Below are 22,066 nucleotides of genomic sequence, written 5' to 3' on the forward strand. Positions count from 1 at the left end.
TAGGTCATAAATGGTGTGAAATGCGGCAAAAAAAATAGCTTAAATTTAAGAGTTCATCCCAAAGAAGGTTGGAAAACCATTCTGAGAAAACAGATGCATATAAGTGGGAAGTAAAATTAAACATAATAAGCAATTTGTAGATGATATTTTTGGAGAATTATAATATTACCTAATTAACTCCAATACTATTCCGTCTTGGACTAGACCGCTTTAAAGAGATCAATAATTATAAGTTATTGTAGACTGCTGTAAACATCAATAATTTCATTTTTGTGTGTTAGTCAGTTGCCTTTGTGCATTTTGTACAATTTTGTTCAGTAGAAGTAATGTGTAAGTGGCTTTGTATGGTATGGGTGAATGTGTTTGGAAAAATACTGAAAACTACTACATATTTGCATGCCATCTTAACATGTTGTTTGTAGTGAAAGGGTTAATATTACATCACTCTGATAATAAGTAAGGTGAGGAGTCAATAGAAATCATTGAAGATGGTAATTTTGAATTAGTGATAATGTACTGTTATGAAAAATGCTATTTGTAAACTTTTCCTTGTACATATTTCAAAGGTAGGCAAACTTTTTGAATTGTTAATTAAAAATAAGATTCTTTAATTTCCATAAAAGGATCTTACTTTATGTGCTTATTTGTGCATGAAGCATTGAAGCAAAGATTAACTTTGCATTGAAGTTGAAAGTGGCCATTTCAATCGATATTTATGTATGCCTCAACTAAACGGGAGTACTTTTGACTTTCTTTATAGTTTTTGGTCTAAAGTAAGGATGAGTCAGTTCTTAAATTTTTTCGGTTCTCGGTACCGGTCCGGTTCTCCCCAATCAGTTCTCAGTTCTCTATACGCGATTCCTAGGATGAACTCTTATTATCTGAATTAATGGCAAAATTAAATGAGCAACTACAAGAAATGAATGAAAATAATTTCACTGAAGATGTAAATTAGCAGGAAAACTCTGTAAAAAGATATTACGATCGTCTTCATAATTTTATTTGCCGAGCAAAATATTTTAAATATCACGTTGTTAAATAATGCATGATCGAACAATATGTCACGTTACATCAGTCAGCCACTGGTTCTTTCTCCAGGTTTTGATTTTAAAAATTCAACATTTTTACCCTATCTGGGTTTAATCAACAGACTCCCGATTATCCGGCTGTGGTTTATATGTGTTGTGGCTTATCCGTCGCGAGTTTTACCCTTTTTTGATGTTTTCCGCAATCTTTTAAAAATGACACAAAAGCACCACGATATTTGCATTTGTATGCTAGGCTACACTGGACTTATTACAGTGGAACCTGTTTAGTACGTTTCTGAAGGGACCACAAAAAATGAACGTACTAACCAGGAAAACGTGCTAACGAGGAAAGTAAAAAATAGCAGTCGGGGTAATTGCAATCTGTGGAAAAGTCGTCATAATTACAATTACTATCGGTAGTTCTAGTAGGATCGCCTTCCTGAACTCTTTTCACCTTTAAAAAAAAGAAATTGGGCGCTACATTGAAAAACAATACCATGTGAATAAAAAATCACAATGTTTCATAGATTTCCCGAAGACAATTACATGAAAACGGCTTCTTTCTCCCGTGATTTATCCTATATATATATTTATAGAAAGAGAACAAGTATAGCTAAGTCATTTCTTTTTTTGTCACAGCATACTCGGAGAATATAACAACAACCCTGAGTATGTCAACGGGTTGTTTTTAAACATAAAAATTGGACAAAATTATATTAACCTTAAATTACGGCAACAGCCGTACACATTCGCGCTTCAGGAATAAAGCCATATCGATTGTTATAGCGATCGATATATCGAATAATAACACGCAAGATTATTAGATTACGAGGTAATTACAAGAAGATTTTATATTATGCAGTTGAAATTTACTTTTAAAACTTGTTTAATGTCGTCTGCTTTCGTGCCGAGATCAAGTATTTTTAAGCTAAGCTTCGCGTGGAGATCCAGAGCATTGTCTGCTCTCGCAGCAGTAGTCAAATACGCACGAATTACGTAGCATTGACGTCGTGCAGTACTGCTTTAGATAAAGTGGAAATTGGATAAGGCTCATTTCTTCATCATGATAACTCGTGCAATAGCAACAATTGCCCACTCGTGAAATTTGTGCGCAGTGGGCACTCCAGAGGCAACAGAAGGTGAGGAGCTCGGGGTGGGGAAAATCGGGGCTTCTCATTGGCTGCAGTTTTGCAAAGTCAGACATTCCTGATGAATAGCCATATTTTATAATTCATCGCGTCGTAAGAATTGAGAAATGCATTTGGATAAATCACGGTCGAAGTAAGATATGTGGAATGAATGCAAGAATTTTAATGGCTAGTAATATTAATTAAATCATGAATTCGGAGCTTTAGATACTGGAGAACAAATTGCGGGTTGCGTCACGGCTAGCAGTTGAGCGTACTAACCAGGAAAGCGCAATTTTTTCAAACGTACTAACCAAATACTTTTACCTGTATTTTGTTCCGATGGTACCGGGACCGAGAGAAATCGTCGTACTAAGGAGGAAAACGTACTAAGGAGGAACGTACTAAGGAGGAACGTACTAACCAAGTTCCACTGTATTTATAGTAGAATACCCTTCGTAAAATTGAATTACTTTTATTTACTTGCTGACAAGGGATGTTTCAAGTCTACTTGGGCATCTGCTCTAGCAGTGCTGACGATGATCAGCAGCAGGAAAAAACTCCTGATTTATTCTGAAAGATTCTTTAATGTTTAACCAATCGTAAAGTAGGAATAATGTTATTAAAGATCTTTAATTGCATATTTCATACTGAAAATTTGCAAATATCGCCATGGCCTAGCATGCGGTTGAATACGGCCCAAGGGAACCAGAGATTTCATTGCACTTGGGCATATTTACGCCTCAATGAGTCAAGGTCAAACATGAGAGAAAGGGAATAGTAGAATTGAAGGCACCGAGGGAAGTGGAAGTTGAGATAGCATGAGTCATAGTTGGACACTCGCCGGTGTAGACAATTTTCCACAAGTCCTCGTTTCCTGTAACCGCTGCTGCGCTATGGCGTGATTGTGCGCCTGTTACCTTCACGGGAGTTCTGTGTTCCTGTTTTTCTAGCATTGCGGTGTGCGATCGCGCTCAGTGATCACGGATCCGCATCCTGCAGCAGTTACATCCTGGACAACTTGTGCCAGATGCGACTATGAGGTGTGGTGCCTGACAGTGTAGTTTCTGAGGTTGCACAGTGGTTTTGAAGCATTCGTGGAGAGCACTTTTCTGAATCTGTGACGTTGCAGCTGCGGATGCGTGGTTTTCGGTAACCAGGTATCACACGGATGAGTAGGAATGCGAGTAAAATCACATTTTTGCCGCTGAAAAGATTGCGGTCGTGAGAAGGAAGCTTGTAGTGATTCAGGAAAGCAATCTTAAATAACAGACGATGTGCATAAATAATATTTAATCATTTGATTTGTATGAATTATGAGAATTAAATGATATTCAAGTGAAAGTTTGATTCATTCGTGTTTTTCGATTATTCGTGCTGCCTCTCCCCATCATTAGCCCTGGTATTCGGGAGTATGTTGTATTCTGTTTTTGGCAGAAATATTGCCTGCAGTCCTAAACAGGCGTTCACTGGAAACAGTTGGGATTGATGTTGATTTTGAATGGCCGCACTAATGGATCGATAGTGAAACTCCTCCAATATCTGACGGCATCATCTGTTAAATTGTTGAAACTTGTGAGTCAGTTCAAATATATTGTGTATTCTGCGATAGCTTGAATTGTTACTTTAATTGACAACTTATTCGCATGCTTCACTGTCACAGGTCTTATAACCTCAACGATCACCTGCTCAACAAGCTGGCACAGCGACACCATGGATAAACTGATTGGCTGTGAGCTAACGCAAAATTGTTATGCAGTGTTGCATTCTGCAGGAAAACAACACTTTTCAATGCCTTGCATAGGTTTATCAACTTACGAATAAGTTCTCGGAACGTATCTTGCTCGTATGTCGAAGAATTACTGTACATGTACATGATTCAATCGTAAGACCACTTTCACATGAAACACGGTGTTGCAGAGTGTCATCTCGTCTGAAAGCCGCCTGAATTTCATGTGAACGGTGGCTGGCGAAAAGTCGTTCTGACTGAAAGTGGTCTTAATATAGCATTTAATGTATTTCACCCCGTAGACGGCTCATTGCCGGGCCTGATTGAAATGGACGCTGTGCCATCAACGGCACAATTCGACTCGTTTGAAGAGATCCATAGAGATCAATGGTAAGCTGAAAGAATGGTGCCGTGCTGTGGACGGCAGCAGGCAAAAAGTTGGCTCATTTGGAAGCAGCCGCGACTACGGAAATGCTACAAAGTTGGCGAGAGCGACAAACTGACGAATCTTTAAATGAGTGTGTTAGCCAGCAAATGTCAAAACAGCAAACAGAATCAGGAAAAAATGTGGATGCCATGCAAGCGGAAAGTAAAATATGTGTTTTTAAATCTTTTTTTTTTTAACTTTTTGGCCTTGAACATAGTAGACCATTTTGGTTTTGGGCGCTAAATTCAAATCCTCATGACCGTTCCAAGCCGGTTCCAAGGTACTGACTTTATGTGATCGGTTCTTGATACCGGTTCCACAGGCCAGAGAATCAGAACCTATTCCAATATCTCTAGCCTAAGGTATGGAAGTAGTTTGATTGTAAATGGCTGCTTAAAGTAATGTATGTGTATAATTTCTGATGTCATTTCTTATTTATTTGCTGTATTTTCTTTCATGATGTGTTACCTGTGGCAAACCTATGAAAGATTGGCATGACTGTCACATATCCTAGCTTCTGTGTAATAATTTTATTCTTAAAACTGAAAAAAAAAACTTTTGTGTGCTATTGAAAAAAAATGGAATATTCTTTTTTCAAATTTGCACAAAATTGTCATTCAATTGATTTAACTTATTTTTCCCTGGATGAGGCTTTTTACAGCATGTTTGCTGTTAACCAGAAAAGTAATCACTGAATCATATCATTGTCCCCAGAATTGGCCGAAGGCGGCTGCATGAGCTCATTCAATTGGAGTGGAGAGATTGCAGTTGAAGGAATGGCTGGTAGTCGCCCGGCCTCAGATGTGTCCCAGTGCCCGAGTGATGCCTTCATATTGGCGCATTTGTTCGCCACTTACCTGGACACACAGATGCCTTCACTTCCCCCATCAGCTGTTTTCCTCTCCCAGGAAACTTTGAAAACTCCCGTATCTGTGCTATCTTCGATACCTGCCCAGTCAACCTCTCCAGGAACTATCACCTCTGGCACTCAAGCTGGCTACATCCCACTGCCTCTTGAAAGCCCAGAGTCACGGCCATTTTCCATTCGTCACTTTGCTCGCATTCCCGAGGAGCTGGCAAGGAAGAGGAAGGGTGCAGAAGAAGGAGGGGGGCACATAATCATTTACCAGGCCAAACAAAGTCCTCCTCATTTCCAGCTGGTCACACCTGAAGAAATTCTTGATATTGGGAAGGTAAGCATTTAAATTTATGGACCTTTGTCAATTGTGTCAGATGTTTGACCTCTCTAAGCCAGGTTTAATTTCAGATGGGGAAGGGTGAGTTCAGTTCCTTGGTTCTTTGCTCCAATGGTTCTTGAGGCTGGAAACAGGACCAGAATGGTTACCGAAAAGAACCGATACTGAAAAAATAGGCAGGAAAATTTGTTTGAACCATTGAGAGTCAAGGTTCTTAATTAAGTTCTTAGTTAAGGGCTTGCAAAGCAAATTGTGAACTGATGTAATTTTTGTAACTTGGTCTGAGGATACTAAAAAGTACCGGCACCATTATAAATGGCTGGAAACCCTTTTTAAACCTTGTCCACTTGTAACGGTTTTGTCCTAAATCCCCTTACTGTTCCTGCTTCCAGCCTGTCCTCTCAGTGCATGGAAAATTATAGAAATTTCCTTCCCCATAGGAAATTTTTTCCTCTCTGTAGAAACATTAAATCGTGGAATTGCTAGTAGTGGGCCCTGGTCGCTTCCTTAGCGGCGAGGGTTTTTCCCATCCCGCCCTTCCATCTGTATCCCTACCCAGGAGGCATCGTTGGGCTCCTATTGCGGCGGCGCCTCCATCCTTTTTCCCTCCCATTTCACTCCCATCCTGGGTGCACAGGCATATCAGTTAAGTTACTGGGTCCCGGCCGCAGTGCGTTGTAACCCTCAGAGGAGCCACTCAAAATTTTTTTCATTTCTTTGATGAAATATTAATCCCTAAAAATTTTTTTAACTTGTGGAGGAGGTTTGTATCTACAGCATAAAAAATGAGAAAAATCAAAGGGTTAGCTGCATTGCCAAAAATCGATTTGAAATTTTTGCTTTGCAATAAACTTTATTAAATTGTTTAAATTTCTTGAAACAATCAACTGATTTTTCTTATCAATTCAAGGCCTTCAAAATTAGCTATCCATGTGCTTTTCTAACTTTCTTTCAGAGAAATGATGATTAATGTGAAGACGCTTTCATAAAATTTCAGTTTTACAGACCTGTTTGAAATATGTATCTTGTAAACTGTTACATGTATTGCAAAAATACATTGCGGTTTTTGTTTTCTTAAGATGCTTTTCCTAATTCAGTTGAAATTAGTGACCCAAGGGGCAATCAATTGGTCCATATTGGTGGAATGACCCATATTTATTGCATCAATAAGGCAGAGTACTGTCCCTGAAAAATTTGCTTTTTTCAAATTCATTATATATTTAGCCAGTCAATGTTGTCATGCCCATATAGGTATGCTAAGCGCTTACATATGGGATCAGTGAATTCAACCAGTGTATATCTGTGGTTTATAGGGCCCAGGGAATTAGATATTGAGGCTGGGACACAATCAACGCTAACGTGAGATGGTACACCCATGTCTCGTATAGCGCAAGGGATGCGTTCCTTGGGGTCTTTGCGCTATACGAATTTGCGTTATACGAGAGCGTTTTAACATAGGGTAGATAGGGATGCGTTCCTGGTAGCATAGGTCTTGGGTATTGAATTTCCTCTAAAACATCAATATTCCCATAAAAAGCCTTAGAAAACATTATTTCTATAAATATTTATAGTTTAAAACATCTTTAAAGATAGTATTCACGCATTCAAAGACTTTTATTCACGTTAAAAAAAATTTTACGTGCTTTCGAAATTCCATCCTGTCGTGCGGGTGGGCTAACATCTGCTATCTCAGGGGATCGTAATGCGTTGCCGGCAGTTGATGATTTTTCAAACTAGTCTAAAACCAACTATTGTGTCACCCAGGCCCTTTTGTCGCTCATCGAAATGACAGGAAAATGCTACTTTAAATGCCATTCCATAGCTAGCGGAGTTTATGAATGATAAATCATTTTAATTTGAAGTCCTCCGAGTCATTAGCAGCTACGTGAAACAGTCTTTAAATGCCTTGAAACCTGACCCAGGTTTTCCTTCCCTGAAAATGAATGAACGAGAATGCATTCTTTTCCAAAAGAATATCGTCTCATCAACACTAAAAACTAGTTGAGGGGGAAAGGAGCCACTTTCAATAACAGCTTGGAGTTCATCAGAAAATGTTGTGGTGGCTGCGCTATCAACACTTGCAGATTCACCTGATATCGCCGCACTGAAAATACCTGCTTGCCGTTTAAATTCTGGAACCAACCGGAGCTTTCACTTAATGTCTCGGAGCGATTACCACTCTCGTCTTTTTGTACTGATTCACCATGAAACTTCTTTAACTACGATGAACTTTCCGTATGTGTAGACCACTTGGTTGAAGTTGGTGCGGCTGAGGTCACTAATGTTTTAGCTTCGTCTTTATTCAGAATAAGGCATCGTGAGTTTAAACTTCCGCGCAATATCGCTTTGACGCTCTCCATTTTCAAAGCAATTGACCTCTCTCAAGTCCTCTTCTAGGTTAATGGTTTTTCTTGATAAATTCTTGATTTTTCTACACGCATTCCTATTTTTTGCCATATTCTCTTGGTTTTTACTCTGTATGGCTCTTATCTAAATCACCTTCTTCTGCTGAACTGTATTCCTGAGACGCAGAAGGGCTATGACTGCGGAGAGGGAACGAAGCCATTGTGTTTAAGACTCTATAGCGGACCCTTTTATGTGTTGATGCTATTCATGCGCAACTCGGTCACCGCTCCATTTCTCCCCCGTGAATACCGATGACCTTGAAGGCTTTAGCGTAGACTCTCTACCTGGAAGTCAATCGCCCGGTAACCTACGACGGCAAAAATACGTCTCAAACCGTATTGCTGAAAAAAAACTCATTTCCACTAGCCCCACGCTTAATTAACGATCTAAATTATTTATTATCATTCTGTTAAGGAGACGAGATAAATCTTCGGTAGGCCGGCTATCTAGACCCAATGACGAGTAATACTTTTGGCAATTGCGCAGCAATGAATTTCGATTAATATATAAACAAAAAAGAAGATTTGAGGCAAGAAATAATATTAGTATGCGTAAATTGATGGAAATTTCGTGTGTACTTAGCGCAAGTTCACGTTTTATCACGAGAGCGTTTAAGATTTTTGATTAGGCTACACTGCGTTGCAATGTTTCCCCGAGGAACGAATTTGCGCTATATCGAAATTGCGCTAATCGAAATTGCGCTATACGAGACATGGGTGTATACGGGATCTGGGAGAACATGAGACAGGGAACGCCACTGTGTGGTCACAATTGATGTTACCGTGGCTGGCAAGAAAATTGACTGATGCCCGCACAGTGTTTTGTTTGTGTTCTTCAGTTTTTTGTTTGTGTGTTGGAAGAGTTGTAAGTAATGACTTACCTTAAATAACTTCTCTTCAGCTCAAGTTGCATGGCAACAATAGCTGCTATATTCAGTAAGGGGCACCAAAAATGCGGTACTGCTGTATGATGCCATAGATACCTTTCTCTGCCAACAGGTGGCTCCCATTTTGGGCTCTTCTGATTGGCTTTCTGTGTACGGGACACGGGAAGAGATGAAAGTTGCCCATCTCTCGTGTTTTACCTTCTGTACACAGTGGTTGCGTCCCTTCCATAAGCTTTCCCTTCCGCCATCTTTTTACCAATTCCCATTAACGGCTCGTGCCTCATGTTAGCGTTCATTGTGCTCCAGCCTTTAGAACGTTCTAATAATTGGCATAAGAATGCCCTAAGTTATTCTGATCCATTTATAAAAACTACTGTTGAATTGCTGAGCCTTTTGTTTCTTTATGAAAGAATGTATGAATAATTTCATTGCAGGGAAGAAACAACTTTTTCCACACCATTCTGCTTTTCCTTCACCTGATAAAAACAAGGGAACATGGAATGCTTGGGCGAGTCAGTCTTGGGAAGGCAGGTATCAACCTTTTGTGGGTCATTGATGGTGAATGAAGTGATATAGCCGCTGCACAAGTTGGACGGAATTTTAAATTGTGGTTATGTTAGTGACTTGTTTGAAAAGTGTGTGTGGTGTATTTAAGGAGCCTTCATTTGTAGTTAGTGTGACTACAAATTGTGTACAAATGAAGTATGACGTCACAATTTAAATTGAGGAAAGTTATACTTGCAAGACTTATTTGACGAAAGCGTATTTTCCTCATCAAAGGCTGAGACAATTTTTATTTTATTTGTGAGTGATTTTGCAATGATTACATACAGTAACAGTTTAATTGGAGTGAGGCATATTAGCTTTTATTTTATGTGAAATCTTGTTCATGATTTGTATTGTAATGTGTTGTCATTTAAACAGTAGTTAACTTAAGACAGTATTGCTTGGAAAAGAGAATTCATGAGGTATGCATTAAAATTTTCTCAACTGCTTGTGTGTTTTTAGCCTGCAATTCCCTAGTTTTTATTGCCCACATTATTGGAGATATAAGTTTAGTGGAAGTTTCCACACCTACCTACTCAAATACTTGGGTAAACACTTCGGACTCCTCTTTGATGGAAAACTTAATTTATTCCTTGAAGACATGGATACCTTACTTCACCACCGGCTGCTATGGTGCTAAGGATAGTGACTCTACCCAGCATCTCAATTCTCAATGTGTATTCAGCAATCAGTGTTTCATTTACTTTAGTATGATTTTGACTACTCGCATAGCTCCTGCTCTCTGCACAGTGGTGGAAAAAAGTTAATGCAAAGCTTATTGGCGTCTGAATGTGACCAGCTCAGGAACTATTTGAAGACATCAGTCTTCCAAAATTTTGTCCTTATATTGTTCTCATACTATGGGGAAATTTAAAACTTAAATAGCCGTTGTAATGGGGTATTAATCATATCCATGGCAGTATAACAATGCATATGAGACCCAACTTTGAATTCTTCCTCATATTTTCCGAAGTATGCTTCACCCATGTCTCATATAGAATGGAGTTTACTCTCATCGCGAGATATGTGAATGCAGCCAACATATTTAACTTCTGCTTTGCGTAGCCATTTAGGTAGTTGACTGTGGAGTGAATTTTGACTACCTTTTCCACGTCCTCCAGCACTGCTTCAGGACTATGAGATATTAACTGTATGCGTGATGCATCATGGCTTATGCTTCTTCCCCCTTTTTGAAAAATGATTGAGTGAGCAAAATTTTTGGCTTGAGCTTAAACTTTTGACAAAATGTACATTATTCATTTATCATTAATAACATTTTAAATATTCCAGTATTATCAAGAAATTAACATTATTTAAAAGTGTTAATTATATTTTGCTGTTGGAATTTTCTACTGTTTATTTTGTCCCTGATTTTTAATACTCAAAATATTTTGAGGAAATTTCATGTCAGAAATGCGATTATGTAGCTCAGTTATGTTAACTTACGTACCAATTAATCACATCTATTATCTGATATAGATTTTCTGTTGTTTTAAGTTCAAAAGACGTAGTTACCAGGAAAAATATTGCAAATAAAGAATTAGGAAGGCATTATCTTTACCTATCATTGAAGAGATTTACTTTGCACTGCAACAATTTCTCTATTTTCTGGCTGAATTTACATTGCTCCCTGTTCAATGAAGAGGTGCTATAGAGTTTTTTTGATCGGCTGGTGAAGTGAAGTGTTTGGTCAAATCTTGCCATTGACCTTGCAAAAAAATCTTTCCAGTTAGTCGCTGAATGTATACTAAACAGTTTGTGTCGCATATAGCAGAATATTTCATCTTCACTTTGTAGGCACGAGGAATCAGTGTGGATGATATTGCATGAAATGCAGTGTTATTCTTGATTTATCACTGAATGCAGCCAGCTGGAAAAGGTTCTCAGCAAAAGAAGTATGCTATGTATTGGGGAGAAAATTAAAGCTTTTCTCAAGTGATGGCACACAGTCGACAGATAGGGATAGGTATAGTTAGGTAATAAAGTACAATTCTTGTCTAAACGATTATAACTCTTGTTTTATTGCACTATTGTAGTAATAGCTGCATTTTGAAACAGTTAACTTCTTTTTTTTCATAACATTTGGTTTCTTATTTCATCCTGAAACTGAAACGTATACAAATCAGGGATGCGTTGGGTACAAAGGAGTCGTTTCCCTATTCACATTGAAGAGGAAATAAGACTTTACACTGGTATTTCCTTCAGAATACTGATGCAAAGATTTCGCACAATCAACTGTGGTTGGCATTCTTTTTCTTTAGAAAAGTGTTTTTTTCCTCACTTTCCAATATACTCTTTGTACTTCATAAAAATTTAGCGTCCATCAATTAACTAAAGTGAGAGGTTCACACATGTGCTTTCTCTCGTCAAGTATACTGGTGGAGATCATCTTCCATCAGTTTAAGCACCATATTGGTTTTTGGAATTGACATCAACTATCTGTCTTTAACATCGTAGGAAGCCATTAATAACATTAACATCATCCATTTCTCTTCCCCAAGTCCTCTTAACGAAGCTTTCTTTCACTCAAGTTTCTTATATTCCCATGTTTCTTAGAGGCCAATGGAATTAGAGACATAGAGAGCGGGACACAGACACACATTCAACACACATAATTTGCTGGAGATGGGAGGACACCTTGCATTACTTTTTTTCAGGACACATTTTCTGAGACAGCGTGTCTTAATTTTTTCTTAGTGGATCTTTACGAAGCGGGAAAGCTTTTAGGCTCACTTTGGAAAGAAAGGGCAGGGTTTTTACATATTGACCCACGACGAATTTTTGTGTTCACAACAATTATCACACAGTAGTTCTCATCATCGACGTGGTTGTGTGTGGCATTGGTTGACGTTTTGCCTGATTGAGCTAAGAGCTGGGTTTGCACTCCAGTCCAATAATGTTAGAAGACACACAACAACTGATACAAGGGCTATCAATCTGCTTGGTTTAGAGTGGAAGCTGGAAGATGGCTCTGGGTATTCCTCTTCATCCTCTTCCTCTTGCATTGGCATCAGGATGTCCACTGCAAAGAAGCAAAATAAATATGTACAAGGCCGTATAAAATTGTTTCGGGCTTGATTTTGTGGAAGTTGGCTATATCCATAATGGACACAAATGGTAATTTGACACTTTTTTTTAAATTCAACACTCAACACCGACCAAGGTTTCAACACACAATGTCATTTACACACATGAGTGTTGAATTAACAAAAAGGTCGGTGCTGAGTGTTGAATTAAAAAAAAGTGTGGAAATTACCATTTGTGTTCTTCATAATGGATGTAAAAGGCCCTTAATATGTATTGGTGCAGTGGCAATATTTACATTTATTTATATGGTACATTCTAGTGCATTTACAAAAACTTATTGTGACTCCATTATTAGTGTGTTCCTGTAAGAGATAGGAAACTACATACATATGTGTAAATTTTCCAAAAGAATCAAAGATGTTTTGACAATATCTAGCTGTGCATTTGAAGTTTGACTATTAAAACCACCTGCATCGGTGATATACAAGCACTATATGAGAAAATTCTCTCTTCCAAAATGATTGTTTTGAGGGAAATAATTTAGAGCTTCCTAATCCTCAGTGAAATAATCGTGACTTAACCCTTTCACTGCTGTGAACGTACTTCTCCTTCCTCCCTGCCATGCACTTTTGCCGAAGCACTTCGAAGGGTCCCTAATCCGGGACCCTTTCCTCGTCGAGCTCACCCACGCAGGACCGTCTCATTGACTTTACCAGCCTACCTCCCGAAAAGTGACCGCTCTGACTTTGCTAAAATGGCCATTTTCTGGTGGTCCGCAGCCACGTTTTTAGCAAGGGTAACAAAATCGTTATTTTTCATCGCAGAACCACGGTTCAAAGACGTACTTGATTGCTTGATTGGCAGGAGTGCGATGCAAACAATCATTTTTTGATGATCGGATTGATTGGTTGCTTTTCAAATTAAAGTCAGAGCGGTCACTTTTCAGGAGGGAGGCTGGGAGGGTCGATGAGATGGTCCTGCGTGGATGAGCTCATCGAGGATAGGGTCCGGGATTAGCGACCCTTTGGAGGGTGTACTACGACCATTATTGAAGTACCTGCTCCATGGGCCCACGAAACTCATTTCAACCTTTTCACCGCATGTTAGGAGAAGATTTTCAGAGATTGAACACCAGCGAAAGGGGTACTCTTCGGATAAGTTTTATTTTTCATTATCGGTCGGGATGGAGTAACTAATGTGACTAATCTTCATTTGGCTAACTTTATAAACTAACTTTGGCTAAAATATTTTTTGTCTTTAAAGAATTAATGACTGGACATAAAAAATGATCTCTAGCATGAGAAGAACGGGTGATGCATAACAATGGAGAACATGTAGGTTCAGTCTACCTGATATAATCTTATACTCCCTGGTTGGCCTCAACTTCGGGGTGCTACTACACATTTTATTGTAGCAAACTAGATGACATATCATTTGGGAAAGGCTTGTAGGGAAGGTGTTCGACAAAAATGCCTTATAGAACTGGATATAAAGAGAATTATTATAGTAAAGTGATTAGTGTGGAAGGAGATAAAAAATGGTAGACTGAGTTTTATTGGGCGACTGTTGTAGGTATGTTTATCATTCATTGTGAATTGTTTAAGAGGGCCAGAAAAATATCAGCTGTGGCATTGGATGGTCAGCAGTGTTTGATCATCTTTTATTTACTGAAGTTTTATGGATTACTCTGCAAGTACTGAGGATTCTTTGTAAAATATTGTGCATTCATCTCTCTATTAATTTGTTCTGGTTGAAAACTGGTGCACTGATGCCTTTTGTTGACATCTCACCAGATATTGATGTTGTGCGCTTGTCATTGAACTCGACACCGTTCGGATGCGGATGCCTGAAAGATGGTAGGGTAGTAACACAGGTTACTCGAAGACGTCCACCAGCCCCCAATCCAAGGCGTGCGTGGTGCATGGCAATCTATGAGAAAAAAAGGCAATATTAGTAAACAAAGAAGTTGGGTGAAAGCAATATGCAAGTAGAAAGCAAACTGCATGTTGCAAAAAATTATCTCACATTCATTGTTTGAATGAGGTATTTTGAGTTAGTTTCCTAACATGTTATCTGAATAGTGAACTATGTGGAGCAAATGTTTGTTTTTCTTATTATCAGGGCTTCTAGATTGTGGTAAATGAGAACTTCTCACAGTGGTATAAAAATTGCCAAAAATCACTCTGAAAAGTTGGTATATAGATGCAGTTTCTGATAAAATCGTCAAATGGAACTTTGTCCGGTAGTGATCCAAATACACATCCAATGGCAGAGAAGTCTGTAGAAGTGGAAGTAATATGCGTAGATCTTACCTTGGCCGTGCGGGGTTGTACTCTGAAAGGTAGATCTGATTGTGGTAGATAATATATCACAAACATATAACATAGGCTATGCAAATAAAAAACATCTTGAAAAGTCAATTTTGAATAAAAACCGGCTCCCTAAAATACCGAATTTAAAATTGAGTGTTTGTAGAAAAAAGGTCACAACTTTTAGTCTATAGAGATAGTATGATCCAATATTGGTGGCCCCCCAATAACGATTTTCGCCCAATTTGATGGAATTTTTGGATGACCCAATGCGGAGGCGTCAAGAATTCAGTGTTCTAATCCGTGGTCTGAACTTGAATCGCGGCATTGGTGAAGAAGACGTTTATTTGTGGTTTGAAATTTAAACAGTAGCAATGATCGAAAAAAGTTTCCAAATCGCGGAAAAAGTCGTTATAAAAGCCAAAACCTTAACTTATGTAGACACAGAAATAGCGCTTAAAATCGCGAAAGTTCGCGTGCGTGAACAACAAGCTGCGCCACGTATTATTAACCCTTCACATTTGTAGAAAGATATGGTAAGAACCTAAACAGTATAGATGAACCCCAGTCGAAATGTACTCCCTTTCCAGATGAACTTTTATTATGGCCTTGACACACTGCACCAGTCCCCGTAGGATTAGAGAAGCCGGACTAACTTGCGTTCTCTATCTGCATGTGTTAAGCTAGTTAAGCATGAGGGTTGCGCGATGGATCGAGAGATTTTATTGTTCGTGATAAGACATCTGTTAAAAGACCCAATTACACCAGCACATTCATTATAATAATTTATCGAGTTATTAATTTTCCGAGTGCCCAGCTAGAATTTTAATGCAAACATTGATCATAGTAAAAAGAAAAATCAACCAGACACATGCAGAAAAACAATTAATCACTTTTCAAGTCAATTCGCACTCCAATCACACCCATTTTAATCATAAAACGTATGTAAGAGAATGAACTTGAGGCAGTTGCTGCAGGAAGGAAAATTTAGGGAGGGGAGGATAAAGTCCCTCTGGCTACCCAGTTCAATAGGGTGGTTTCTATTATTTTTTTATTGCCTAAATCGAAAGATTATTGCTCCTGGAGTACGTATTTCACGCATTTAGATTTTTAAATGACGATATCTATTTTTCGCGATTAAATGAAAAGGGAAAATTTTCAAGCGCGCGAAAACGCGACGGCAAAGTATGAATGCCGGGAAAACTCCCGTGTGACGTCGTTCTGGTTCCCGCTGCCGCAAGTGAGGTGACCTTGGGGCAAGGCTTTGAGCGCTGATAGGACGCAGGATGCTAGCAGGTAGCAGATTACCCTGCTAGCTGGTAGCGCTTGGCTTAAATAAGGATTATTAATAACTTATCAAACGAAGAAAACTTTCCAACCTTAGCCAGTTTTAATAAGTAATTATTAAGACATGTTTCCGTGAGCTCTGTGCCTCATGCATGCATTGGTAATCTCAGACGATGTAAAACTCCTATCTGCTCTTAGAAACTAGGTCCCTGTGACGTCACATGGAGTGACATCGCATGGGCGCCAATCTGGCCTTTTTCAAATGAGGATAAAATTTGACCCTTGCCATTCGTCTAAACCGGTATTTCAAAAACCAAATAATTTGTGTATTATGAATACACTAATGGTGGGTAACGAATCGCAATCAATGCCTTTCGTTTTCTTTGATGAAGGAAACTACCCTATTGGTACGAAAAAATTGTTAAGCCACAACATAGTGATAGGTCAAAAATTATACCTAGCATAACCGCTGAAGGAAAACAATGTCTTCAACATTTGTGACTGCCTAATTTTTTTAACATGCCTCAGTTCCTCTTTCGGTCCAAATATTATACTTGCAGTACTAGTTATAGCAAAGCTGTGCGTATTATACGCTCTAATGGGTCGATTGAGCCCCATGACCCTATCTCCCTATCGATCAGGCCTGGCAGTGAGTCATATCAAGGTTAGCCGTGAAGTCATCCACTGAGAACAGGTAGTAATGGGAACCGCGAAAATATACCCATGCCCGAAAACCGGTTAAGCCCCCATTTCTCACACACACACAAAATTCTGGCCACATGGCTCATGTTAGGAGTTGAAGAGCACTTGGTTATAGCGCTCTCAAGCACAGTACAGTCGGTCGGGCTGCTCACCGGCATTGCGAGTCCCACGGTGGCGGAGGAGGGTACCCGGGCGATGGACGGGTACGCGACCGGCTCTGGCGGGAACTCGTGGTCCATCAGGTCCTCATTGACATCGTCCATCTCGTCGGCCGTCTGCAGTCTGTGGTGGTGGCTGTGGTGACGATGGGACAGGTGCGTCTTGTGGTGCGAGTGGTACACTCGGACGTACTGCTCGCTCACCTGTTACGAGAACAAGTAAGACTATTACTATCACTTTGCAATGCGGTAGTTATGTCGATGCATATTAGATATACAGCGTGGAGTAAAATTGTGTCACGAACTTTCACTCTGAATAGCTGATGGCAGTAGGATCCAAAATGATGTTAAGGTCGGAAACGCACCATTTTTACACTTCAGGCACTTTGAGCCAAGTGCCCCAATTTGCCGCTGGTTAGCTCTGTTTCCGGATGCTCTGGACAACTCATGGCTTCGAATGCTTTGCCTGCCGGAGGTCACGATGTACTGACACAATTTTTCTCCTACCTGTATGGCATAGTTCCCTCGACGGAAATTTCTGATTCATCTATTACATGAGTCAGTGGCGCAGCGAGGGGGGGTTTTGGGGGATAAAACCCCCCCTCGCTGTTTCAACAAGTTTCGTTGAGTCTAATCTTAGAATTTTAATTGGTTTTATCGCTGCAAGTGACATCTCTTTCTATTGAGTTTATTGTATTCAATTTCTGTCACTGGGCTATGATAAATACAGAAAACGGCTCTCTTCAGCTTTGTCATTGAAGACGCGTGTTTCTCAGACTCCAAACTATAAGTCGTTGGTCATCGTTTTAGCTAAATATTCTACTATCCTACCAAGTCTTTAGCTTTAGGGAATGAATCCGTTTTTGGTGATAAATAAATTTCTTAGTTGATGTTTCATAGTCGTAGGTTATCGGGGGTGTCCATTCACTGTCCATTAAAAAATACGACGATTCGGTGAAGCTCTTTAACCTATTTCACCATTGGAAAATTACTTTCACCAGTTTTTATTAACGGTCTGGGGCCTTCATGGTTCCTTGGTTATGGTCCATGCAGTTTAAAATCTGAAATGCCGGTTACAATTGCTTGACGTATGTATGTTGCAAAGGTATCTTTACTTGTCGGAAAGAAACCTGAGCGCTTGAAAATTGAGTTTACGGCTACAGAACACTACTTCACCGGGAACTAGTGGACTAGTTCACAAAGTTTTCTATTTGCGATAGTGATTGAATTGAAAAAGACTCGGATATTAGTGTTATTTTTTATTGCCGATTTCGCAAGACACCGGTACCGCCGAAAGATCGAAGCTCTCAACCCCTTTCACGAATAAGGACATGGAAAGTTGCTGACGACACTAGCAGCACTAGCCCAGTTACCATGGTTTTTAAGCAGTTTTTTCCCACCACCATCAACTGAAGTACTTTTCAGAACTTTTCGATTGGGTAAAAACAGACGATTTTTATCACAGTTTTCGTTACCTCTTACTCTCCTTCTTGTAGGAATTAATTCGTTCTGAGTGAATTTTTCTTTTCCATTGTGGCACTTTATAAATCTATTTTCGAATATATTTTTTCCACTCAATTGCTGTCTTCACGAATCAAATTTTGCTGCCAGGTTAGCGTGAGTAGTCTAATGCCCGTTGACGGCAGTTCAGCGTCGAATGGTCTTTCTCCGATACGTATATTTCGCGCGTGTAGTAGGAATTCAATACATCTGCGTCTTGCCATTAGCGAAAATCGACGTGGCGTTCTGGAGATCACCCAGTACGTCCCAAGTCAATGTGATTTATTATCGATTCCATTGTTGGGAACTGGAGTCGCTGCCGCTTCGTTAATTTAAAGGGCCACCCGTACTCTCTTGCCCGTACGTATGTTTGACCTCGGGTGCGAAAGGTATGTGCGCTTGACCCTCAAGTCGAGATTCTAATTTATCTCTTGTCCTAACAATCACTCTGAGGCCACTGTGTTTAAAAATCCTGGAAGGCAGATAAATACATTTTAACTTAGTATTATGTTCAGATTTGTTTGTAGTTTGGAGCGAAGAAACCATTCTATTATGGGAGAAGGAAAACATTGAATTCCGTTTACAATTATTTTAAGAAGTAATTCAGGGAAGCATCGCATTTAATTTTCAAGTTTCTTCCAATCTAGAATCCGTACGATGTAATTTATGAAATTTTTGTATAGTTCATATGCGTTTCACAAAATTTTCTTATGGTCACTTACGAAAAAAAGCCTCTTGCGTTGCATATTTGCTTCAGGAAAATATCGTTATTCCTTATAGTTTTAACAGTGAGATCTCTATAGTTTTTTTCGCAAAAACTAATAGTCCATTAAATTTCTTCTCATTACTACTTTGTCCACCCAAGCATATCATGAACGCGAAAAATTTAGTTGTGACAAGTTTTATTGAGAAAATCGAAAAAGAAATTTCAATACGAAGAGAAATCATCTTTCCGTTTAAATTTGAAGAGTTTTTACCAGACCAACAAGTTTTCATTTTTCTAGCCTGGAATAAACAAAACACTTAATTTTTAAATTGATATTTAGAAAAATTGCGGCAAGTAAGCGGAATTGAAAAAGTCTTTTGCCTTCGTCTCATTTTTTTGTGGACTGTGCTTTAAACGTATCGGGAACCTATATCGCTCCACCCGCGTCTAAATAGCCTCACATGCATTGCACTTCTGTGCGCTACCTTGTACTTCCTTGAACTTAGTTCGTGAATTTTTCATTTGCCAATGCTCCCTTGTCGAGGCACTTGTGAACTTGAACGCTTTGAGCTAGGCTTAAGAATTTATGAGCTCAAATTTGGTTCTTAGCGTGCAAAACCTATGGGAAAAGACCCGCAAACCTCACACTACGGCCATCACAAAAGAGTAATAAGTAGGTAGTAATAAATTGCGTCAGCATCCACTTTTCAGAGTTTTAAAGGGAGCTATTACTGAAGGCGGAACGGAGTAAGAGTTTCTGTTTATAGTGCATGTCTATAAACTGACATTCTTTGAATACAGGGAATGGGCGTTTAATCTTTCAGAGTAACTGCATCGTATGTAACATTGATGCAGCAATGACTCGTTCATTTTGTTCATGTTCTAATTAGCACTTGAGCGGGAACATCCTAACTTTTTTCGTGTGTCAATGAGATTCGCCATCAGTATTTCAAATTTTTAATATAACTGCCGAAAAAATACTTACTTCAACGAAAAATGAATCGTTTTCAATTAATTTTAATTGATTTTAATTATTTTTGAGTGTGAATGTCGTTGCGGACCACTAGCATTATCACTGCGGTCCACCAGGCCAGCCATAGTTTGCGCTGTTGCTCTCGAGGAATCGCTTAATCGAAGTTAAATTGGTGGTATTCCATCTTCCGAGGATAAAAAAGGACTACTTTTGCCGTTGCCATTGCTAAAAATTTTATTTTCCTGTATCTTTACCCGAGTCAAGTAAAAAAAAATTCTCCGGTATTAATTAGTGACTGTTGCTTTATTTCTTCCTCGGCTTGAAAAAGGACTACTTTTGCCGTTGCAATTGCTTAAGTTTTATTTTCCTGCATATAACTCGGATCGAGTATAATAAATATTCGCAGGTATTAGTGAACGTTGCTTCATTTCATCCTCTGGTGATATGGGCGTTCGTCGAGTGAAAAATGGGACGTAGATTCTATCCTTCTTTTTTGGGCTTTTGCTTCCTGGTGGGGTCAAAAAGTGGGACGGGGTGGGGAAAAGTATTGTAGCGCCCTTCAAGTCGGAAGGACCTGCGCGAGGAGATGAAGAGTGGATGTGCCTTCCGTGACCGGCAACATTATCGGCGACTGGATTCGTATCGAATGGGGCCGCGGGGGGGGGGGGGGGGGTGGCGGACGCCAAGTTCAAAGTAGTACGCGGGGGGAATGGTGGGACGGGAAAGGAAAGGAAACCCCAATTAACTTCGGGATTGCAGGGAGGAAACGGATGACTGAGGTAGGGTGCATGTCAGGTGGTGAGGGACGAGTCAGTGCTGGAAGTCGTTGATTCGACGCCGCTATTCTTGCCCGTAAATATTTCGTTGATGGAATTCCAAGCCAACAGGGTAGGTACGCTTGTATGGGGAAACATTGCATCTCCCCCATTCATCAAATCATCAGGTGATTATAGACACTCCTTTCCATCACTTGGCCCTGATGGTCATGCGGACATTCATTATCACTCCGTTGTCATTGGTTTAATTTGTTACCGTCTTCGATCCTGTGTTTATGAGGTCTAAGTTGCTGAGAGGAAGGTTGGAAAACTTCAACATTTCGATATTTCGTGAAAAGGGAAAATATATATCATATATATAGCTACATGGGAAATTCATAAATATAAAATGTTGTACACATAAATAATTAGAGAGTTCTCATTTATCAACTATTCCGAAAGAAATGGACGAAGGAGGAAGTGAAAAATAATTTAGACTGACACTGAGGTGAATTTTCGGTCGGGAAAGTAGTGTGTTTGTAATTTACACTAAATAGAATCGTTTTATAGTTCATTTGAAAGGGTTGCTATTCCAGGTTTTCTTTCCTACCTTCAAATAAGTGTTGTAGATTTTTAAGAGGACGTTTGCACTGGAATTAAAAACATATCCTGGAATTTAGGAAACTGTTGATCCAGTACGCCAAAAATGTTTGCCTGGAGTTCTTCCCGATTTAGGACGCGTCTAGACAGTGCCTTTCATGCATTTAACTGAACCTGCATGACATTGCCCAGTGCACCTTAATTGATAAACCGAGAATTATCTAAGAAAGAAGTTGTTTCTTGGAGTTGAAGCATCAGCTTTCAATATAACCTTTATATAGTGAAGGGTAACCGCTAAGTACGGGGGAATAGGAAGGTGGGCCTATTGTAAGTAATGAATGTAAGTTTTAATAGCCAAACTCTTAAGAACTCAAAACTTTTAGCCGTGGAAGCCTTGCAATTAGCCTTATTGATATGATGCGTTTTATAATTTTATATATTAAATTTTGCGCATCGCACGGAAACTTTTGTAATATGAGAATCATGAGTTTTATGAGAAATAAATTTATAAATTAACATACCATGCCTCAGGAGCTTTCTTGGAAGTTTTGTTTAAGAGGTTTCATGAATGAAATAAGTTTTACTTAGGCTTGGGGTCAAATTTAGCTGTCCGTCATTTTTTGTTCAGCGTGTCATATCGTGTTTTCCAATATTTTGTCGGAACTTCGAACACTTTTCGGAGACTTCAAAAACGAAAACTTATA

The 22,066-nt window shown here is 39.3% G+C and overlaps 2 protein-coding genes and 1 long non-coding RNA gene across 3 annotated transcripts in view; 2 read left to right on the forward strand and 1 right to left on the reverse strand.

Moving 5' to 3' along the window:
* LOC124157723 (transmembrane protein 209) overlaps window positions 1-9,794 on the forward strand; it is a 37,084-nt gene extending 27,290 nt beyond the window's left edge. Inside the window, exons 9-10 of the mRNA XM_046532698.1 lie at window positions 5,026-5,504; window positions 9,234-9,794. Coding sequence (XP_046388654.1) covers window positions 5,026-5,504; window positions 9,234-9,365 — 611 coding nt within the window. The 3' untranslated portion in view covers window positions 9,366-9,794. The remainder of the gene's footprint in view (window positions 1-5,025; window positions 5,505-9,233) is intronic.
* Window positions 9,795-11,349: 1,555 nt separating this feature from the next.
* The window catches only part of LOC124157724, a 472,047-nt gene continuing 461,330 nt past the window's right edge, over window positions 11,350-22,066 (reverse strand). Inside the window, exons 5-7 of the mRNA XM_046532700.1 lie at window positions 16,823-17,032; window positions 14,163-14,301; window positions 11,350-12,367 (exon numbers count right to left, since the gene is read on the reverse strand). Of these exons, the coding sequence (XP_046388656.1) occupies window positions 12,162-12,367; window positions 14,163-14,301; window positions 16,823-17,032 (555 nt within the window). The 3' untranslated portion in view covers window positions 11,350-12,161. The remainder of the gene's footprint in view (window positions 12,368-14,162; window positions 14,302-16,822; window positions 17,033-22,066) is intronic.
* LOC124157725 overlaps window positions 16,977-22,066 on the forward strand; it is a 143,749-nt gene continuing 138,659 nt past the window's right edge. The window contains exon 1 of the long non-coding RNA XR_006864647.1: window positions 16,977-17,047. This is a non-coding gene — a long non-coding RNA (uncharacterized LOC124157725). The remainder of the gene's footprint in view (window positions 17,048-22,066) is intronic.

The sequence above is a fragment of the Ischnura elegans genome, chromosome 4 (genome assembly GCF_921293095.1).
Source record: "Ischnura elegans chromosome 4, ioIscEleg1.1, whole genome shotgun sequence".
In the NCBI taxonomy this organism is placed as follows: Eukaryota; Metazoa; Arthropoda; class Insecta; order Odonata; family Coenagrionidae; genus Ischnura; species Ischnura elegans.